Source organism: Gossypium hirsutum, chromosome A05, assembly GCF_007990345.1.
Source record: "Gossypium hirsutum isolate 1008001.06 chromosome A05, Gossypium_hirsutum_v2.1, whole genome shotgun sequence".
In the NCBI taxonomy this organism is placed as follows: Eukaryota; Viridiplantae; Streptophyta; class Magnoliopsida; order Malvales; family Malvaceae; genus Gossypium; species Gossypium hirsutum.
Window position 1 is genome coordinate 17,300,693 of NC_053428.1, and position 18,359 is coordinate 17,319,051.

General features: G+C 36.0%; 3 protein-coding genes and 1 long non-coding RNA gene across 4 annotated transcripts; 2 read left to right on the forward strand and 2 right to left on the reverse strand.

The window, feature by feature from the left end:
* Positions 1-40: 40 nt before the first annotated feature.
* Positions 41-4,825, forward strand: LOC107905681 (fumarylacetoacetase). Its single transcript, XM_016832383.2, has 14 exons — positions 41-573; positions 882-960; positions 1,199-1,257; positions 1,369-1,493; positions 1,607-1,681; positions 1,791-1,866; positions 1,955-2,054; positions 2,143-2,202; positions 2,529-2,599; positions 2,723-2,785; positions 2,961-3,025; positions 3,259-3,355; positions 3,975-4,100; positions 4,525-4,825. The coding sequence occupies exons 1-14, from the start codon at positions 370-372 to the stop codon at positions 4,585-4,587; spliced, it is 1,263 nt and encodes a 420-aa protein (XP_016687872.1). The 5' UTR covers positions 41-369; the 3' UTR covers positions 4,588-4,825.
* Positions 4,826-5,369: 544 nt separating this feature from the next.
* Positions 5,370-8,743, reverse strand: LOC107902670 (MDIS1-interacting receptor like kinase 2). Its single transcript, XM_016828807.2, has 2 exons — positions 6,190-8,743; positions 5,370-6,019 (listed from the first exon to the last, which is right to left on the reverse strand). Exons 1-2 carry the CDS (start codon positions 8,741-8,743, stop codon positions 5,715-5,717), a joined length of 2,859 nt encoding a protein of 952 aa, XP_016684296.1. The 3' UTR covers positions 5,370-5,714.
* Positions 8,744-10,250: 1,507 nt separating this feature from the next.
* LOC107905683 (rho GDP-dissociation inhibitor 1) lies at positions 10,251-12,925 on the reverse strand. The gene is made up of 5 exons (XM_016832387.2): positions 11,928-12,925; positions 11,752-11,818; positions 11,137-11,355; positions 10,911-11,035; positions 10,251-10,597 (listed from the first exon to the last, which is right to left on the reverse strand). The coding sequence occupies exons 1-5, from the start codon at positions 12,201-12,203 to the stop codon at positions 10,523-10,525; spliced, it is 762 nt and encodes a 253-aa protein (XP_016687876.1). The 5' UTR covers positions 12,204-12,925; the 3' UTR covers positions 10,251-10,522.
* Positions 12,926-17,092: 4,167 nt separating this feature from the next.
* On the forward strand, positions 17,093-18,304 carry LOC107905684 (uncharacterized). Its single transcript, XR_001686581.2, has 2 exons — positions 17,093-17,661; positions 17,752-18,304. It is a non-coding gene; the product is annotated as an uncharacterized lncRNA (long non-coding RNA).
* The last annotated feature ends 55 nt before the right edge of the window (positions 18,305-18,359 follow it).

Below are 18,359 nucleotides of genomic sequence, written 5' to 3' on the forward strand. Positions count from 1 at the left end.
ATAAATTGATTTAAATAAGAAATACGCATCATGAACAAACACAGTTGTAGAAATTAAATTTTGGTAAAGAATCAGGGTTCTTCTGTTGCTGTCCCATTTTTCATGTCACAAAAAGGAAGAGGCAATCTTTAATTTTTTTATTTTATTTTTATTTTAGCGCATTAACTAAGATCAACTAAAAACCGAGCAGAAGAGTGTGGAAAATAATTTTTATATATTATCAAAATAAAATCATTCCAACCGGACACTGCGATTATCTTTCTGGTCATCCCCTTTTGACTCTCGTTTTCTCCCCTCCTCTCGGCTTCTGCTAGTCTGCTTCTGCTTCACCTTTGCCCCTTTATCTGCAACGCCGTTTCGTATACATTCATGGCTTTGGAATCATTCATTCAAGTCCTTCCAGACTCCCACTTCTCCATCCAAAACCTTCCGTATGGAGCTTTTAAAGCCCATCCTACAGTACCTGCCCGTCTCGCCACCGCTATTGGTGACTATGTAGTAGATCTCTCCGAGATCGCCAAAGCCGGTCTTTTCAACGGCCCTATACTCGCCGCTTCCGATTGCTTTCTGCAGGTTCGTTTCTCAATTCTCCTTCTCTTCACCTTGAGAGGTAGCTCAGTTCATAATTGGCAGTTATTACATAAATTGTACAAGTAAAGCTTCTTGTTTGAATCGTAACTAACCATAAAATTGGTAGTTGAAATTATCGTCGTAGCCTAATTCACGTTCTTAATCACATAATCAAGTTGCGAAATAAGATTATGAGTTGTTGATGTTGCCTAGATAATGAAACTCTATATTATTATTACTCTTTTTTTTTGTTGTTGAGAACTTTAAGCTAAATCAATTTCTTGCTATTTGGTTGGTTTTGGTGGTGCCAGCCTACTCTGAACAAATTTTTGGCGCTGGGACGGCCTGCTTGGAAGGAAGCTCGTGCTACTCTTCAAAAGCTTTTGTCATGTATGTTAAAGACTTACTTATCCTCTTATCTTTTTTTCTTTTTTTTTTGGTTTAAACATGTAATGGATTGAGGTTAACTGGTGAAGATTATACCAATAGGCGATAGCATGAGCTATACTTAATATTATTGAAGTTGCCGTATTTTGGTCCTTCAAAAGCACAATATTGTTTTCAACTGAAATGAAAATACATTTCTGAGATATGGAAGGGAACGGTTGACACTTATTGGATCTTGCAGCTACGGAGCCAACCTTGCGTGATAATGCAGACTTGAGGCAGAAGTCACTTGTGCCGATTGTAAGAATATACACATAAGTTCCAATACAGGATCTGAATGAAGATGTTTATCTGAATGAAGATGTTTGTTGTTCAATTTCCTAATGTTTCAGTTTATTCATGCTTCTTTAGAGCAAGGTAGAAATGGTTATTCCTATGGAAATTGGAGACTACACAGACTTTTATTCATCCATGCATCATGCAAAGAATTGTGGGACCATATTTCGTGGACCTCAAAACGCAATTCCACAAAACTGGTATGCTGATTTTTAAAGTTTTGACAAATAAAGAGTGAGAACTTGTTTGAATGAAAAGCTTTATATATCATACCTTCTCTCACTTGGAAGCATGATGATTGTGCACTATTCAGGTTCCATCTTCCTATTGCCTATCATGGGCGAGCATCATCTATTGTCATCTCTGGAACAAACATTAATAGACCAAGGTTAGAAGTTCAATAACTTGTTCCATATATTGCAGTTAGTGACTGGGATACTAGAAGAACTGTCCACTCAGCTGTAGACACTAACTGGCTTAATTCTATATCCTTCTAGGGGTCAAGGCTATCCAACAGGTCAATCTCCACCATATTTTGGACCTTCATTGAAGCTAGATTTTGAACTTGAAATGGTCAGCATTTTGTTTTACTGTCATGTTATTGTCTCATTTTACCTTGCTATAAATTTTTTTCTGACATAGGTTCTTACCAAACTGGCAGGCTGCTGTGGTTGGTCCAGGAAATGAATTAGGGAAAGCCATAGATGTTAATGAGGCTGCAGATCATATCTTTGGACTTGTCTTGATGAACGACTGGAGTGGTATAATTACCTTTTGTTGCTTCACTTCATCATCCTCATTTTCCCCCCTTTTTGAATACCATATTTAATACACATTTGGTTTTGGCAGCTCGAGATATTCAAGCATGGGAATATGTTCCTCTTGGACCCTTTCTTGGAAAGAGTTTTGGTAAGACAATGTATTCCTGCTTTTCTTTTGAGTTAAGGCTACAAACAGTATGTCTAATTACTCATGGCAAAACCACAGCTTATTTTGAAAGGGGGACCCAAATTAATGAACAAGATAGTAAGGAATCAATATATAATCCAATATAAGGGAATGAATCTCTTAACCATCTTAATTTTGGTGAGAAAAGATTAGATAAATCTGGGGAAGTCATGGATTCTACTGGACTAAAAGTAGGTAGGCTAGTGAAGATTGTGCATGGGCTGTATCTTTTCTTGAGCCCACAGGTTGTTACAGCTTGGATTTACTTTATTTCCATCATCTTTTAGGTACTACAATATCCCCTTGGATTGTGACACTTGATGCTCTTGAACCTTTTGCATGTGATGCTCCTAAGCAGGTAGGTATCTATACTGGGGGTCTTAGATCTTAAAGCCATTTGAGTTTCTATCTTTTTTCCCTAATTTTCTTTCATGGTGGTTCTTTTAGTGAACTAACTAAAACTGCATGTTCTGCATTTCAGGATCCCCATCCATTGCCATATTTGGCAGAGAAAATATCCAAAAACTATGATATTGAATTGGAGGTAGAATCCGGCTTACCTCTTGATTTTCAGTATTTCACTAGTTATTTTATTGGATGTTTCCTGGTTTGATATGATGTGTTTGTAGTATCATGAATTTAAGTTATTTTCTTGCTATTGAGTTACGGGTGCTTAAATTTTATAAAATTTTCAAGGTGAACTTGTTTCTTGATTCTAGGTTCAAATTAAACCTTCTGGACAAAATGATTCATGCGTGGTTACTAGAAGTAATTTCAAGAACCTGTAAGGGATTCCACTTCACTGCTGCTCTTATTCTTTTGAAAGTCCTTTCAGATGATAGCTGCCTTTTCCCTTATGATGTCACGAAAGAAAGAATCAAATTGTTTCATTATTTGATGTTGGGAGAAAATTTGAGTATTTTTTGAACTTGAAGATGTTGCATCTCTTGTTGTACTTAATATGCTGATTTGTTGCTTTTCAAATATATGCTGATTTTTGTTGAACTCTTGTAACAGATATTGGACAGTGACTCAACAAGTAGCACACCACACAATCAATGGTTGCAACCTGAGGCCAGGCGATATCCTTGGAACTGGGACCATTAGTGGGCCTGTATGTTTAGTACATTACCTTTCATTTTTGTATCCTTTTTCATTTGTATGTATGTATCTACCAATCCACACACAAACATGCACAAGTAATGAATCTGTTTATGTGTTAGAAATTTCTCAAACTTAATCAACTGCTCCTAGCCTCTGGTGTTCTTTCAATGCACTGAATAAGACAGCCAAATGGGTCTTTGGACATTACATTTGGCCATTCCCTGAGAAAAAGCTCATTTAAACCAATTCTCTTAATTATTTATTGCAACTACCTTTAAAGCAAAGTATGAGATGGAAGAGTTGCATTGATTTTTTTTGGAAAACTAAGAGTTGAGTTTTTATTGAATAGAATGGTTATGCTACTGAGAGTTGGGTTAAAGTGATGCATGTAATCCTTCCTTGAATATTCCAATAGTTTTCTGTATTTATGTCAATTGCCTTGGATGAAGTGAAAAATAACTGAGAGTCAGTTCTGGTATAGTGTTGATCATGCTGCTTGTTTGGTATGTGAGTCACAATATGATGATTATTCGGTCATACTGCGTCTGATGTTTTTTATTCTTCAAGCAATAACTATAAATGAGTCTGGTACTGTTTGCTTAAAGTTTAGCCTCTTATATTTTGGGCAGGCATTTGAATCATTTGGATGTTTGCTGGAACTAACATGGAATGGACAAAAACCATTGCCATTAAATGGGACAACTCGAAAATTCTTAGAAGATGGAGATGAAGTAATCTTCTCTGGATGCTGCAAGGTACTTCCTGTGTTCCACATGGTTTTTAAAACTAAGTTGGAAACTCATTTATCTCCCTATCATGCAATTTATAGATAGGCTCGAGTCTTTGGCCTTGAAGGAATTTTAAACAGGTGAAATAAAACCACAATATTTTAGGATCTTTCTGGTTCTGGGTTATTTGTTGAAGTTTTGGTAGTGATGGGATTTAAAATTATGGAATTCAGAAGCTTAGTATGGTGGGGTTTAGAATCGAGGAGAGCTTAAATTTGTTTATCTCCAAATCCGTGCTGAAAGTGAAAGTTACCATATAGAACGTGGAGTCATTTGATGTTAAAGTCATGGTCATGTATTGTTTCCCAAAATCTTTTACCTCCAATAGGAGGAACAGGAATATGTGGAGTAGTATAGAGTGATTGATTTCTGAATTATAAATTGCATACAGGGAGATGGTTACAACGTTGGTTTTGGAACCTGTGCTGGTAAGATTGTCCCACCACGCGATTGAGGAAACTTTTTTACTTTGGAGATAAAAGAAGATCACGTGCCACTCACTCAAGTCGTCGTTGATTTAAAAGAGATCTTACTGGGAATTCAGAGAGCTGATGAAATGGTGTGTTTGTTGTATATGTGTTGATTGATCTCTCCTACGATGTTAATATAGTTGTAGTACTTGATGGTATGCTGGAACTTGGGTTTGCCCATTAAGTAATAATATTTACTAGCTAGCAAAGCCAACTTTTTTATTTATTAATTTTTGAAGGAAAACTAAGCACTTAAACACACTAGGGCCATATACTACAGTTGAAGTTGAAGGACCATTCATTGGCTGGTTGATTCCATACCTCAACGTGACACATAAATTCGCAATGATCAAATCACTTTCACATCCCCTACATTGAAGTCTACCTTTGCACTTGAACCCTTTCCCATTTCATTTATTTGAATCCCTCATCCACAGAGCCAACGCAAATCCTACTTCTTTATGGTAACTATATTTATAGAGTGAGATAATTCGTTACGCAAATTTTCACCAAATATTCCAGATTGATGGGTCATGGAGTTTATGATTTGGGTACAAAAATCCATTTTCCTTCATATATTTTCTAGGTCAAGTTGCCTAAAGTGTTCCATTAATCCTGAAAAGTGGAAACTAGATCATATAAATTGGAGTTGATAGAGAAGATTAATTAAGATGTAAAAAGAATTATTGAAAATACTTTATTTAATTAATACTATTATTAAACATATGGTCTTTGATAATTGATAAATACTCATAAAATATTTTTATTAATATTTGTCACTATCATGGTCTAATGACTTGTAAGGTAGTATTATTTTCTTAAGTTATGTGACACAATTACAGTGAGTATAATATTGATATCGTCCTTTTTTACATTCACCAATCCTCCAAGATTTTGTCACTTTGACGGGTCTTTCCTTTTGCATATCCTAATCTAGGATCTCTTCATATAAGAATCTCTTTTGCAGCAGTAGTACCAGGAAAAGATGACAATACCATACCCCGGTTTGACATGATCCAAGAAAGTGGCATTATTTACTGGTCAGCTAGTTCTCAATGACTCCATGGAAAGAGATTTTTTATTTTAAAGAGCAAATTTTGAATAACATCCTTCAAACATTGGTTCGAGCTTCTGATAGTGCTTGGGAAACCCATCGCATGGTGGGCCTAGATTTTGGTTCAACACATATACAGGACACAGCATGCCTCACTATAGAAGCAACTTCCAGAGCGGTTTCTTCATCTGCGGGAGTTCGAATACGAGGGTCTAGTATTAGTTGTATATCCTTTTGATCCAAACATGAATTCAGAACAGAAACAAGCTCCGCTGGATGTTTCCCCATCATCACTTCCAAGGCCACAACACCAAAACTGTAGACATCACATTTTTCCGTCGCGCTAACTGTGTAAGCTAACTCTGCATCCACCACCAAAAAAAAAAAAACCTATCAACCCTTCAGTTTAATTTAAATAACTTCTATATCTGGATGCCAGAGTCGGAAACTTGTAAGAACCTTCCATGCCAATCAAACAGTTTAGATACAATAGAGAAGCAGAAAATGGAGTGCATAGAGAGGCTTAAATTACCTGGAGCAACATATCCTAATGTGCCTGCAAGGACTGTTACATTAGACGAATCGGGGTTCAGAATCTTAGCAGTGCCGAAATCCGAAATGCAGGCCTCGTACTTATCATTCAACAATACATTCTTGCTTGATATGTCTCTATGAATTATTGACTGTACGCAGTCATGATGCATATAGGACAAGCCATTTGCTACATCCTTCACAAGTTTGATCCTTTTGCTCCACTCCAATTCTTTGGCTTTCATATCATCCCTTAGCACATCAGCTAGGCTTCCTCTCTCGATATAATCATAAACCAGGAACTTGTGCGGCCCGTGGCAACAAAATCCGTAAAACTTGACTATGTTTTTGTGGCGTATTTCTGTTAATGCTCGGATCTCGTTGGTAAAACTTCTCAGTTTCTCCATCTGTTCCCCGCCCAGACACAATAGTTTCTTGATGGCCAGAACAGGTCCTAGTGTTAACTTTGCTTTATACACTCTTCCACTTCCACCAGACCCAATACAATACTTTTCATCAAAACTCTCGGTAGCTTCGATTATATCTTCATACACAATCTTCCCGTCGTAGTTCAAAATCGAGAGTGGATTTCTGGCGTCCGATACCATAGCTTCCTTCGACTCTCTGCTCCTTTTTGCTCTTCGGGAGAGTGCATACAGAATAAACAGGGCTAAATAAAGTATCAACCATGATAAAGAAGCACTGACAATGATTATCGGAACATTGTGATTTTTCTTATGAGTTTCCTTCTCCACTGATGTATTACTGCAGGGCTTCAAACCTGGGACTTCACCGCATAGGTTTTTGTTGTTGCTGAATGCGGCAAGTGAAGCACGGCGAAAGAACCCACTGTCAGGAACCGGTCCTTCCAAGTCATTGTACGAGAAGTCAATCGACGTTAAGCTAGTCATTGTACCGAATAAAGAGGGGATTGAACCTGACAGCATGTTGTGTGAGACGTTTAAATGTTCCAACATGGTGAACTTTGCTAGCTCGGGAGGTATCTGCTGTGTGAGCAAATTTTGACTAAGATCAAGTGAACCCTGCAAAGCTAGAGAACCAAGCTGGAATGGGATAGACCCATTGAAATAGTTCTTTCTCAAGAACAAATTATGTAGCTTCAAGCATTCACCAAGTTGTCCTGGAATTTGCCCATTCAGCTTGTTTTCTGAAAGATCAAGATCCTCAAGACTCGAGAGCTTTCCAATCTCAAGTGGCACCACATCTGATAATTGGTTATTGCTCAAGTTGAGGAAGTACAGAGTGGTTAATCTGCCCAATACTTTTGGTATATTTCCAACAAGTTGGTTCGAAGAAAGATCGAGTACCGCTAGTCGATTCAACTTGCCGAATTCTTCAGGTATCTCTCCTTTGATCATATTACCAGCAACTTTTAATTGTTCCAGGTTTCTGCATCCTCCCCATTTAGCTGAAAGCAACCCTTCCAATCTATTGTGACTCAACTCCAAGTAATTCAGATTCGGATAAACTCCGAAGTCTCGGTCCAAAGATCCCGAAAGCTGGTTGTTGTGGAGCCGTACTCGGACGAGGCTGGTACAGTTCCGCAAGCTCTTCGGGATGGGACCTGTAAAGTTGTTGAACGCTGCAGTGAAAAGCTGAAGCTTTGCACCTTGACAGACTTGTGGTAAGGGACCTGAAAAGTTGTTTTCACTCAAATCCAAGTCTCTTAAAGAAGTGAGGTTTGCTAATCCTTGAGGTACAAAACCCGAAAGCCGATTCGTGAACAGCAGCAATTCAACAAGAAGATTACAGTTGAGTAAACTATGAGGGAAGGTTCCAGAAAACTCATTTTGGTGTAAAAACAACATTGTTAATTCGGTCAAGTTACCAAAAGATGAAGGGATTGGACCTGAAAGATGGTTTCGATGTAAAGCCAAGGCATCCAAGTTTGTAAGGTTCCCTATTGCTGATGGAACAAAACCATGGAAATGATTGCTAGACAAAGCTAGCTCCACGAGATTAACAAGCAGGCCAATTTCCGAAGGAATCATCCCAGTGAAGTTGTTGTTGTGGAGCTCAAGAAATTGAAGCCTGTTCCAGTTGGAGAATAATCGTGGGTCTAGCTCGCCGCTGATCAAGTTATTGCCCACATAAAGCAATGAAATTTGACTGAGGTTGGCTAACGAAAGAGGAAAAAAACCAGAAAGATAATTCATGGAGAGATTGAGGTGGGTTAGTTTTGAAAGTGAGCCTAGCTCGGATGGGATTGGACCAGAGAGAACATTGGAACTGAGGTTTAGACAAGTGAGGTTGGGGAAGTACGAGAAATCCAAGTTACTAAGATTACCTCTAATACGTGAGCTTGCAAGGTTAATTCCTATTATGCTTCCAGCATTGTCGCATGAAATTCCAAACCAGTTACATGGACTGGTAAGGTTTTCGTTGTTTACTGCAAGTGTCCATGTTTGGAGAGAGGATTGATTTGGGAGATTCTCTTTCCATCTAAGAAGAGCTTTTGCTTCCAACAGCTCCACTGCTCTTACATACCAGAGAGAGAGCAGTAAAAATGAAAAACGTTTCAGTAAGTAGGCCATTATTTGCTTAACGAATGATACGAGTTAACTCAGGCTGAGTTGTGAGACTACCTAATACCTACCAGGAAGACCCTTTATTTACAAGGCTGATAACTGAAGACTATTTTCTCATCATCATTTTCATGTTAGAAATCTCCAACTAGCTCCTTAAAAGTCAAGGACGTATGATATGGAGATTAATCCATGAGACCGTCACTAAAAATATTGTTTTTTCTAGAGTGGAATCGACGGTCAATACTTATTTTCTTGATATGGATTGTTCAAAATTGAAGATTTATGAAAACAAATTCCACCACTAAAATTGCATGGAATGGTGTTAATCACGTAACATCCGACTCTAGGAACCACTGCAATATTTAGCTTTAAATGCTAGGAAAAAGGAACTAATCGTTGGGAATGGCGCAACTCTGGGGTATTAATCACGGAAATATATTGTAATAATCAGTGCAAATGCCAATTGATCACAACACAAGCTTGCCATGTTTGTAGCTTTCAGTCTCTTTGCCCTTCCCTTAAGCTGGAAGAAGAAAGAGAGAACACGTACATGCATGTCAAGTCCTCTGCAAATATGATCAAATATAGTGGGGGGGCTCTTTCAATATTTAAAAATATTTGTGTTCATACATGTGGATGAGGATTTATCATATAGACCGGTCTGTTTTCATCGTAGACTTGGGCCTTAGATATGGCAAAGCTAGTTTCTTGTTCTCCATTCCTTACGTTAGGAGAAAATTTTAAAGAAAAAATAGGCATGGCAAGAATTTTATCATGGCTTTGATTCAAATAAAAATTGATGTATTTGAATTCAATATGTTTGTTCAACATTACATTAATCACAGTTCGTTCTTTTTCAATTTATCCTTCCATTGAACGAGAAAAAAGATTAATAAAGTAACTCATAAGAGGATTAAGATAGCTTTATCTTAAGTGCTTTTAAAATTCCTCCAAATATTCATTTACCTTTCCTTAAATAAGTATGATATTTTTAGTACTCAAGAAGCCGAGACACATAAATTTGGGTGTACAAAATAAACTTTGGTTTAACTTGTCTCCCTCGCATGCTTTTCTTTTGTTCTAGCATTTGTTTTAATATATAAAATGTGCTTTAACCCTAAAAAGAATTTAGACATTGCACATCTCAGCATAGTTAGAATCTCAATCCATTTTCCAAATACAAAAACTGGATCGTGAACAGTCATTTAATAGTGGGTTTTGATTGGGACAGAAAAGAAACAAGGTAAATTGGCTTGTGACAAAAAAAAAAAAAAGAAAAAAGAACAAGGACCAAATAAAGTTAAAGGGACAAAGCGTTTACACATGCTTTGGCTAACTTTCACTTTCCACAGTGAAGGAAAACAACAGAGACCATACAATTATGTAACAACCCCCCTTCAAAAGTTTTCAACTTTTTCATTGTTTTCCATTACAGATCAAATTACTCCGAATGGCAGATATAATAAAGCTTAACACAGTGCAAGATTAACGCCGAGGTTCCCGTGAAGGAAGGTTAAAAAGCAAAAGCTTTAACTTTTTTTTTATTAATCCATTCCTAAAGAAATGAATGTCTAACTGCAACTCGGACTCGGAGCAAAACAGAAAGCTAATTGATTAAACTCCATTGTGTAGATCATTCTTAGTCTCACTCTCACAGAGCAGGATATGGGCGGCAAAATAAGAACAAAGTAAATGAATGAACTATGGTCACACCTAAAGGAGACTTGACAAACAATGGAACACAAAGCAAACCAATTCGCTGACAATGATTCCTTCGTATGTAGTCTACGATTGCCATTCTTTACGGATATCGAAAGTGTAGTTGATCTCCAAGTAGCACTTGTTGTCATCGTCCACAAACTGTAAGGAGAGAAATAGGGTAATGGAAACAATATCAGTAAGCCTTCGTATGAATGCACACTATCAAGATGGTACAAAATTTCAACTATGATTTCATTATCTATAACATGAGAATGACCCACAAATTTGAATCTCAAAAGCCTGTTTCACATAGATCCTGACAACTCATTAATGGGATGTTTATCAGTAAATTCGGAGACACCATCTAACAAGAAATCAAGTAATAAAAGCAACAGAGAACCAGAATCATACAAACCACTATGGATATTAATGAGCAAGCTTAAATGGCTTTTTATTTTATCATTGATTTTACCTTACTTCTAGCTGAATAAGATCCTCTAGCAAACATTCCAGATGGAGTTGTTTCTTCACAAATTTCATGTGTGTAAGGCTCTGCCTGGGGACTGAAGGTTCCGATCATCTCTTTCGTGCTATCAACTGGTACAAGAGTTCATGGTGAAGAATATCAAATCCAATGGTTAACATGAGAGGGTACAATTCTTCCATATGAACAACAGAGAAAGGGAAAGAGGAATTACCCTTGACACCAGTTTTCCAAACCATATTAGTGTACTTGAGGCCGGATACAATGTTGTTGCTCACTTGGAAAGTGAATTGCAGGCTGTATTTGCTTCCTTCTTTTAGGGTAAACCACAAGCCTTTAGGCTTTCCGTTCTCCGGAATTGGAAGTACCATATCAGGTCTACCATGTGATTTGATCGCAAGGCTCAATATCTTCACTTCAGGTTCTAGCTTTTCTATAACATCATAAACAATAGAAGAAAATGTCAGGATACAAAGAAAGGACACGTTACAGAGCATGGAAACCATTGATGAAATCATAGACAAAAAGAAGGTATGAAGCTTTACTCTACGCCTACAATGTTAAGATAAACTGTCCACCAACAAAAAAGTTACATTAAAAGAAGCTGAAATTCAATATGCAAACAAATTGATCTTGCATCCCATTCTTACCTTTTTAATAATGGTCTACCAAGTATTGCAACATTTGAGATCAAGGGATTATATTCCAGATATTTTACACACAATGTAAATTTCATCAACAGTGAAAGAAATCCTCAAGTTTCAAAGAATAGAAAATGAAAGACGAGAGAGAGAGAGAGAGAGAGAGATGTAGTAAGAGAAAGTCAAACCTCCAACGGACTCGAAATCCACAGTCCCAAGAAGTTGTTGCTTCCACCTCCTCAAACTCTCATCATCCTGAACCCTCAAATTCCCACCAAAATACAGATAAGATTTAACATTAAAAATGTTTCAAACAAAAAGAAAGATTAGTATATGAAGGAAGAGATGGAACAAAGGAACGAACCTTATCTTTTTCGAGTTGTTCTTTAAGGGTGCACTTCGGGCCTAACTCAATCTCCCTCTCTTCTTCATCATCATCGTCTTCGTCTTCAGTTGGACAAAGAGAACTCTCGCTTGCTTTTCTATTGATTCCAGGGGGATGATGTCCGTCAACGGCATCTTCGTTTGGAGGAATCTTTGATGGTGTTTTTGTCTCTGAAGCTTCACTATCAGTAGCACTCCCCTCCTTATCAAACCCCATGGTTTTGGGACTTGGATTCTCACCAACCGCCAAAGACATCAACAGCCCATCAAACAGGAACAAAGAGAAAAAGAGACTAAACACACTCACCGAAGATATATACAATAGTAGAAACTAACAGAGTTTGCCCCAAAGCACAAAAGAACAGAAAAGATAAGCCAAAGAAAAAAAAAGAAAAAAAAACACTAGGAAGAATCTCAGAAGAAAACAACAAAAGATGAGGGAAACCTAATTCAAAAAAAAAAAAAGAAATATATAATATTAGTATTAAAAGAAGTATATTGGGTCAAAGAATCCCAGAAAAGTAAACGGAAAACAAATACCAAGGAAGGAATAGGATGACCCTTCAAACAAGAAAAGACACCAAGAAAAAAAGAAAATATAGGGAACGAATAGCAAAAGAAGGAGATGGCGGTCAGATACTATGTAACATCATAAAATGAAACAAAAAAAGAAAAAAATATATATAAGAGAGAGGGGGAAGAGGTGGGGAGATCGTGAAGGTCACTCACTCCTGCACTAGCTTCCACGCAGAGCACGATTCGAGGAGGGGGGCTTTTCGATTTTAAAAATCTCTTATTTAACAGGGAACACAAACTTGGAGGCAGAGATATACAGCCTAGACAGCCTCACCCCTTTGTTTAATATATATATATGCCTTTTTCACATTTCCTCAGACACTGATGTTAATGATTGGAATAAAGGGTGAAAAGGAAAGATGTTTACGCGCTAAACTAAGGAAAAAGAAAGTAAAGAGGGGAAAATCAAAGCATGGTTAAGGGAAGAAAATTATATAATTTCCTAAGGAAAGCATATAATTTTCATGTTTTTTATTTCAATAAATTATGAAAGAATAATTATACATTACAATTTTTAAAAATTACTTTCTTTTTCTTAGTTTAAGGAAATTAAGGATTTTACTTTCCCTTTTTTTTCCTTTGCTTTTGCTTACAACTATATATAATCTTCATAATTTTAAATTTTTAATTATTAACACTCTTAAAATATTTTATTAAATTTAATTTATTTTTAATTACATTGTTATTAAATAATTTTTTAAATTTTAAAATATATTAACAATTAAACTTAATTTTTAAAATTTTAAAAATAAAAACACCGAATTTTCAAAAATAAAAGTATATTTTAACGTTTATGATATGCTAAATAACCTAAGCTGACTGCTATTATCAACCCTTTGTCTTACTCGACACCATATATGGAGGGGGGCAGTGAGGGTACGCTAATTCTAACTTGTTTTGAGTCTCCAAGTGGGTGGTTCTGAACTATATGTCGTACTTGCAGCTTGCAACCCCCTTTGGGCATAACTTGTCAAAGTCTTTTTCATGGCTTCACACACAGTTTACAATTCCAATTACTGACATTCATTATAGGGGGGGCAACAGTTTCGAGGCAGAAAAAAGAAATCCATTCGCACTCCACCCTTTAAACAGATCTTCATTTTCAACTTGTTACTTGGATAATTGATGCTTGATTTACGCCAAAATTTATATGATATTTAATGATATCGGGGACATAGAATAATCAATTATCCAGAAAATATACCCCAATTTTCTAATTCGTAATTATTTTCAGGCAGTCTTTCTGTCTGTCTAGCTGCTGCTCTTTTGATTTTGATCATTGATTAGTGATTAGGTGGTTGGAGAAACCAAAACTAATGCTTCCTGCACGTTTCTTCCATCTCTTTCTGTTTTGTACAACATTCATTTCATTTAACAACCTGCATTGATGAAGGGATTCAATAATACATGCATTATTCTCCAAAACTGTGCACTCTTCAACAAATTGCCTTTTTTTAAATTTGAGGGAGGTGGTTCTGTCATCATAATGGATATAATGAAGAACACAACTAACCTGCTTAAATTTGATGCAACACACAGATATTGAGCTTAGCCTGGTAATCGGTGTCATCTTAAGAATGGCAAATAGGTTGTAACAGAAATATTCATAGTTCTAACAATAAAACAAGGGGAATCATTGCTTGAATGACGATGAAACAACTCTCATGGTCCTACATCCGACATGATTAAGTTATAAAAAGCAGCTAAGGGCCCAAGGAGTATAGTTTCATAAACAATTTCTGTGCTTGTTTTAATTAAAATAAGTTGATATGTACCATCAAATTATCTCAATATCGACAAAAAATAGTAATCCTGCGTAAAGAATGAACATTCATTGCCAAGTTCATTGAATTATATTGTTTATAGTTGTGATTACACATTCCAATAATAAAAACTATCAGCAGCCAAATTATTTTATTCATTTCTTTGCAGCCAAACATGAAATAACATAAGAATTAAATAAAATAAGATATAGGTCGGTAAAAGTGTGAAATCCGGTGTTACCTCTCTGTGATTGTATGAGGGAAAAAGAAAAAGGCAAGAAAATCTGCCGTCGCAACTGAGATTGAGAGCTCCAATTAGATCAACACTTTGATTGCGTCGTGAGAGATTAGGAGCCAATGCGGTCGGGTCGAAAACGATGACCCGAGATGATTTAGGTTTAGAAATTGCGCGATGGTTTTGGGCATTTTGCGATCCCAAGCTGTTTAGAAAGCTCTCTCTATCTTTCGGCCTTTTCACGGGCCTGGTTTTACTATTTCATAGGGATGGCTATTCGGATCATACATTCAAATGTGAATAATAAAAAGTTACTATTTATTGCAGATTTAAAATAAATGAGAATAGACCGATTGAATCTTAACTTAATTTGTATAAGCATTGTTGATAATGTGGAAGGATATGAGTTCAAATGCGCTAAATCGTATTATCTTTTTATTTATGGGTTGAGGAGAGACTATAAGGGATTTTAAACTTTTTTTTGTTAAAAAGAACAAATATAATTAAAATCACATTTTTTTTGAAATGAAAATAGAGATCGGGGAAAATACATTATCCAAATCCGAATCTATGACCTTTTTACGTTCTATAAGTTTTAATTTGCCAATGCTAAATTTAAAATTTTATTATGAGTAAGACAATTTAATATATAATATATAAAATAATATAATAAAATATCGTTTTCTGAAATTAAAGTAATTAAGTTAAATATCTTTAAATTTTAAAGTTTTAAATATTTTAAAACAAATTTTATTATTGAGAAACTTAATTAATTAAATTATTTTAAATAAATTTAATTAATCTTTACATAATTAAATGAATATTATAATATACATTTATTTTTAATGTGACATAATTATATTTAGCATATATTATATTTAAAAAGTTAGTAAATTTTCAATAGAGTTATTGATTTATATTATTTATGACATCAACTGAATTGTTAATAATTTAATTAAACTCAAATATAAAATTTCATAATCAATGGATTATGGTAGGTACACACGCAATGTGTTGAAAAAAAAACATATATGAATATATTTATTAAAAGTTTATGTAATAATTAAATGAAGTTTTAGTTGAAATAGTAAAGTTGAAAGTGTAAAACTATAATGTTTTAGGTTTAAATCTCGTAGATGTTTATTGATTTTATATAAAAATATTTTTGAGTAATATTTCCTCATGTGTTATTGTTAGGAATGTTTGGGTATTTATACATGTTCTTGTAGGTGCTATTACAACTCATGATAGGGTCCCATTATTTTGTCTTGGCCCAATTACCTCTAGTATTGACATTCTCAGTCCCTAGTATTGACATTCTTTGCGAACTCTTGCTGGGCACGTATTTACGGGGCAAGTGGTCCTTTCTATTCTTGGACGTCTGTTTACGGGTGGGTTCCATACTTGTTGGACGCGTGTCTAGGTGGCTTGCGAGGCATGCAGCCCTTTCTGTGAGCTTTCTGGGTGTTTGCGAGTTGAGGTGATGGCCTTGCGTTGCGAGCTGGGATTGCGAACTTGTCTTGATGTTCTCTTCGTAGCCCGTTTTTCACTCAATCTTCTAGTGGGACCTATTTGGGTTGCGGGTCGAAGACCCAAATCCCTTTTAAGATATGGGTCAGTAACTACTGATGTATAACAATTTACTCCCCCTTAGTGGGCCTAAGAGGCATTATAAAGTGGCAACCTTTAGGTCCACCATGTCAAGTTTAAATGCAAATTCCTGAATACGTTACGAGCTATGATACATAACAATTGCTTTGCCACGGCATGAGCGGGTATCGAGTGTGCGTATATGACCGTTAAAAGCTGAACCGTTTCCATCTGTTCGCTTCTGAATTATTGATTTTCCTCGATTAAACGAATCTTCAAAGAGCGAGAAGAGAAATCCCTCTTAAAAGGGGAAACCTCTAAAGCCCTAAATCTTTCACGCAGCATTCGACAGCCTCCTAAGCGGCCATTTGTTTCCTCATAAGTTTCATTTGTTCTTGGAGAGCCAAGAACTACTGTGAAGGTGGCTCTTGGTTGAGAGGGAGTGGTAATCCTTGATTGGTAGAAATATTCAAGTCCAAATGACCAGAAGCTCCCTAATAAATCGTGTTGTCGAGGTTTTCTGGTCTATCGGTGAACCATCTGGCCAATAAATATGTTTTGTTGTGCTGGTCACTGGATCCTCAAACTCACCTTATTGTTCTCTTCGTGGCCCGCTTTGCACTTAATCTTCTGGTGGAACCTATCCAGGTTGCAGGTCGAAGACCCAGATCCCTTTTAGGATTTGAGAAAGAGATCCGGGTCGGTGACTAGTGATGTATAACAAATATGAAAAAACAAAAATATCATCATATAATATGACTGACTTTATATAAAAAGCATAATTATTTAATTAGTTTTCAAGTAAATTAAAGTACATAGCTTATAACACAAATTCAGTTATAGGTATCAATATATATTATGCATACACTATTATAACATATATAATATATCAAAAGCAACATATGTATAATATAAATGTATGATAAATACTAATAACAATGATATATAATTTTTAATTTTAAGAGAATGTAAGTCGGAAAATTTAAATTAATATGGAGGTGTAGTATAAAATAATAGTAACATGTAGTAAAAGGGACATAACTAAACATTTTGTGGAGATTTAGAAAATTGTGGGTTTATAGGAAGGAATGATTGTGATGATGCGTGGCCAAAATCCGATCCATAGAGATACATCACCATTCACATGATTAGCAGAACATTGCATCTTCTGAAAGCGAAAGGGCAGGAACTGAATTATCAATCAAATCTTAAAAATGCAAATGGAGAGTGGACCCTTTCGTGTTGCTTTGCCACCGCCCTACACTCACTTCGTTCTTGCCTTTTCCTTTTTCCCTTCTTTGTTTGGCAATTGGCTTCTGTCCATTACCATGTATACAGATACATCAATCTTATCATTGTTCCTTTATTCCTCAATTGTCAATGGAATTTATATAAGGAATTGGAAAGTGAAAGTGAAACACCCTGCTTTTAATTATACTCAAAAGCTAAACATTAATTTGACCTTCATCCCTACCCTCTCTCTTCTTTTCATTACTGTGTATGCATGAAGAATTAATTATTTAAACTATTTGTGCTTGAAGTAAAGGCAGGTATGTTCATCACGAAATAAATATATAACATGCAATACTACTAGTTACAACATTAATATCTAAAAATGATTTTTGGGGCCTTCCTTCCAGGTTCAATCAACTGCAACAGCATTGCCAGAGAAGGAGACACCAGAGGTAACCCAGGTTGAGAAGCCAGCGGCCACGGAATAGAAACAGATGCCCCTGTTGTAGTTGCAGAGGAAAGCGAAGCTCCGGTTGAAGTTGATACCAAAGAAGCCAATGCTGATGAGGAATAGAAGCCAGATGATACCAAAGAAGAGACTACAGAGGTGAAGCCAGAAACAGTTGCAGTAGAGATACGGTGGAAGCACCAGCAGAAGAGGAAAAGGCTGACAAAGCAGAACGAACAGGTTCCTGTTGTTGATAAGGCTCAGGAATAGAGAGCCACCATAATTAAGAAGAAGCTTTTATCTTACAGGGTGCATCACAGTCCTAGTGCCTCTGTTATTTGTTTATTATTATGATTTAGTGTTTTTGGTTCTATATGGTGTTAATTTGGGTCGAGGGTCAACACACATACCATGCTGATGCTTTTGTATGATTTATATTGTTTGGGTTCCAAGAGAGTTTGATATAGTGTGATATATGATATGTGATCTCTATTATGTTTTGCATAAAGGTACATTTTTGTTTCATCATATTTACAAAATTCTCAGATAATTACTTATTGGTGTTTA

Excerpts from the sequence above, each read along its gene's own strand:
- LOC107905681 (XM_016832383.2), top strand. The coding sequence starts at position 370 with ATGGCTTTGGAATCATTCATTCAAGTCCTTCCAGACTCCCACTTCTCC. Across the intron at positions 1,682-1,790 it reads ACAAACATTAATAGACCAAG|GGGTCAAGGCTATCCAACAG; the intron begins GTTAGAAGTTCA and ends ATATCCTTCTAG. Across the intron at positions 1,867-1,954 it reads TAGATTTTGAACTTGAAATG|GCTGCTGTGGTTGGTCCAGG; the intron begins GTCAGCATTTTG and ends CCAAACTGGCAG.
- LOC107902670 (XM_016828807.2), bottom strand. The coding sequence starts at position 8,743 with ATGGCCTACTTACTGAAACGTTTTTCATTTTTACTGCTCTCTCTCTGG. Across the intron at positions 6,020-6,189 it reads ATTAGGATATGTTGCTCCAG|AGTTAGCTTACACAGTTAGC; the intron begins GTAATTTAAGCC and ends TGGTGGATGCAG.
- LOC107905683 (XM_016832387.2), bottom strand. The coding sequence starts at position 12,203 with ATGTCTTTGGCGGTTGGTGAGAATCCAAGTCCCAAAACCATGGGGTTT. Across the intron at positions 11,356-11,751 it reads GGATTTCGAGTCCGTTGGAG|AAAAGCTAGAACCTGAAGTG; the intron begins GTTTGACTTTCT and ends ATGATGTTATAG. Across the intron at positions 11,036-11,136 it reads TTGGAAAACTGGTGTCAAGG|TTGATAGCACGAAAGAGATG; the intron begins GTAATTCCTCTT and ends CTCTTGTACCAG.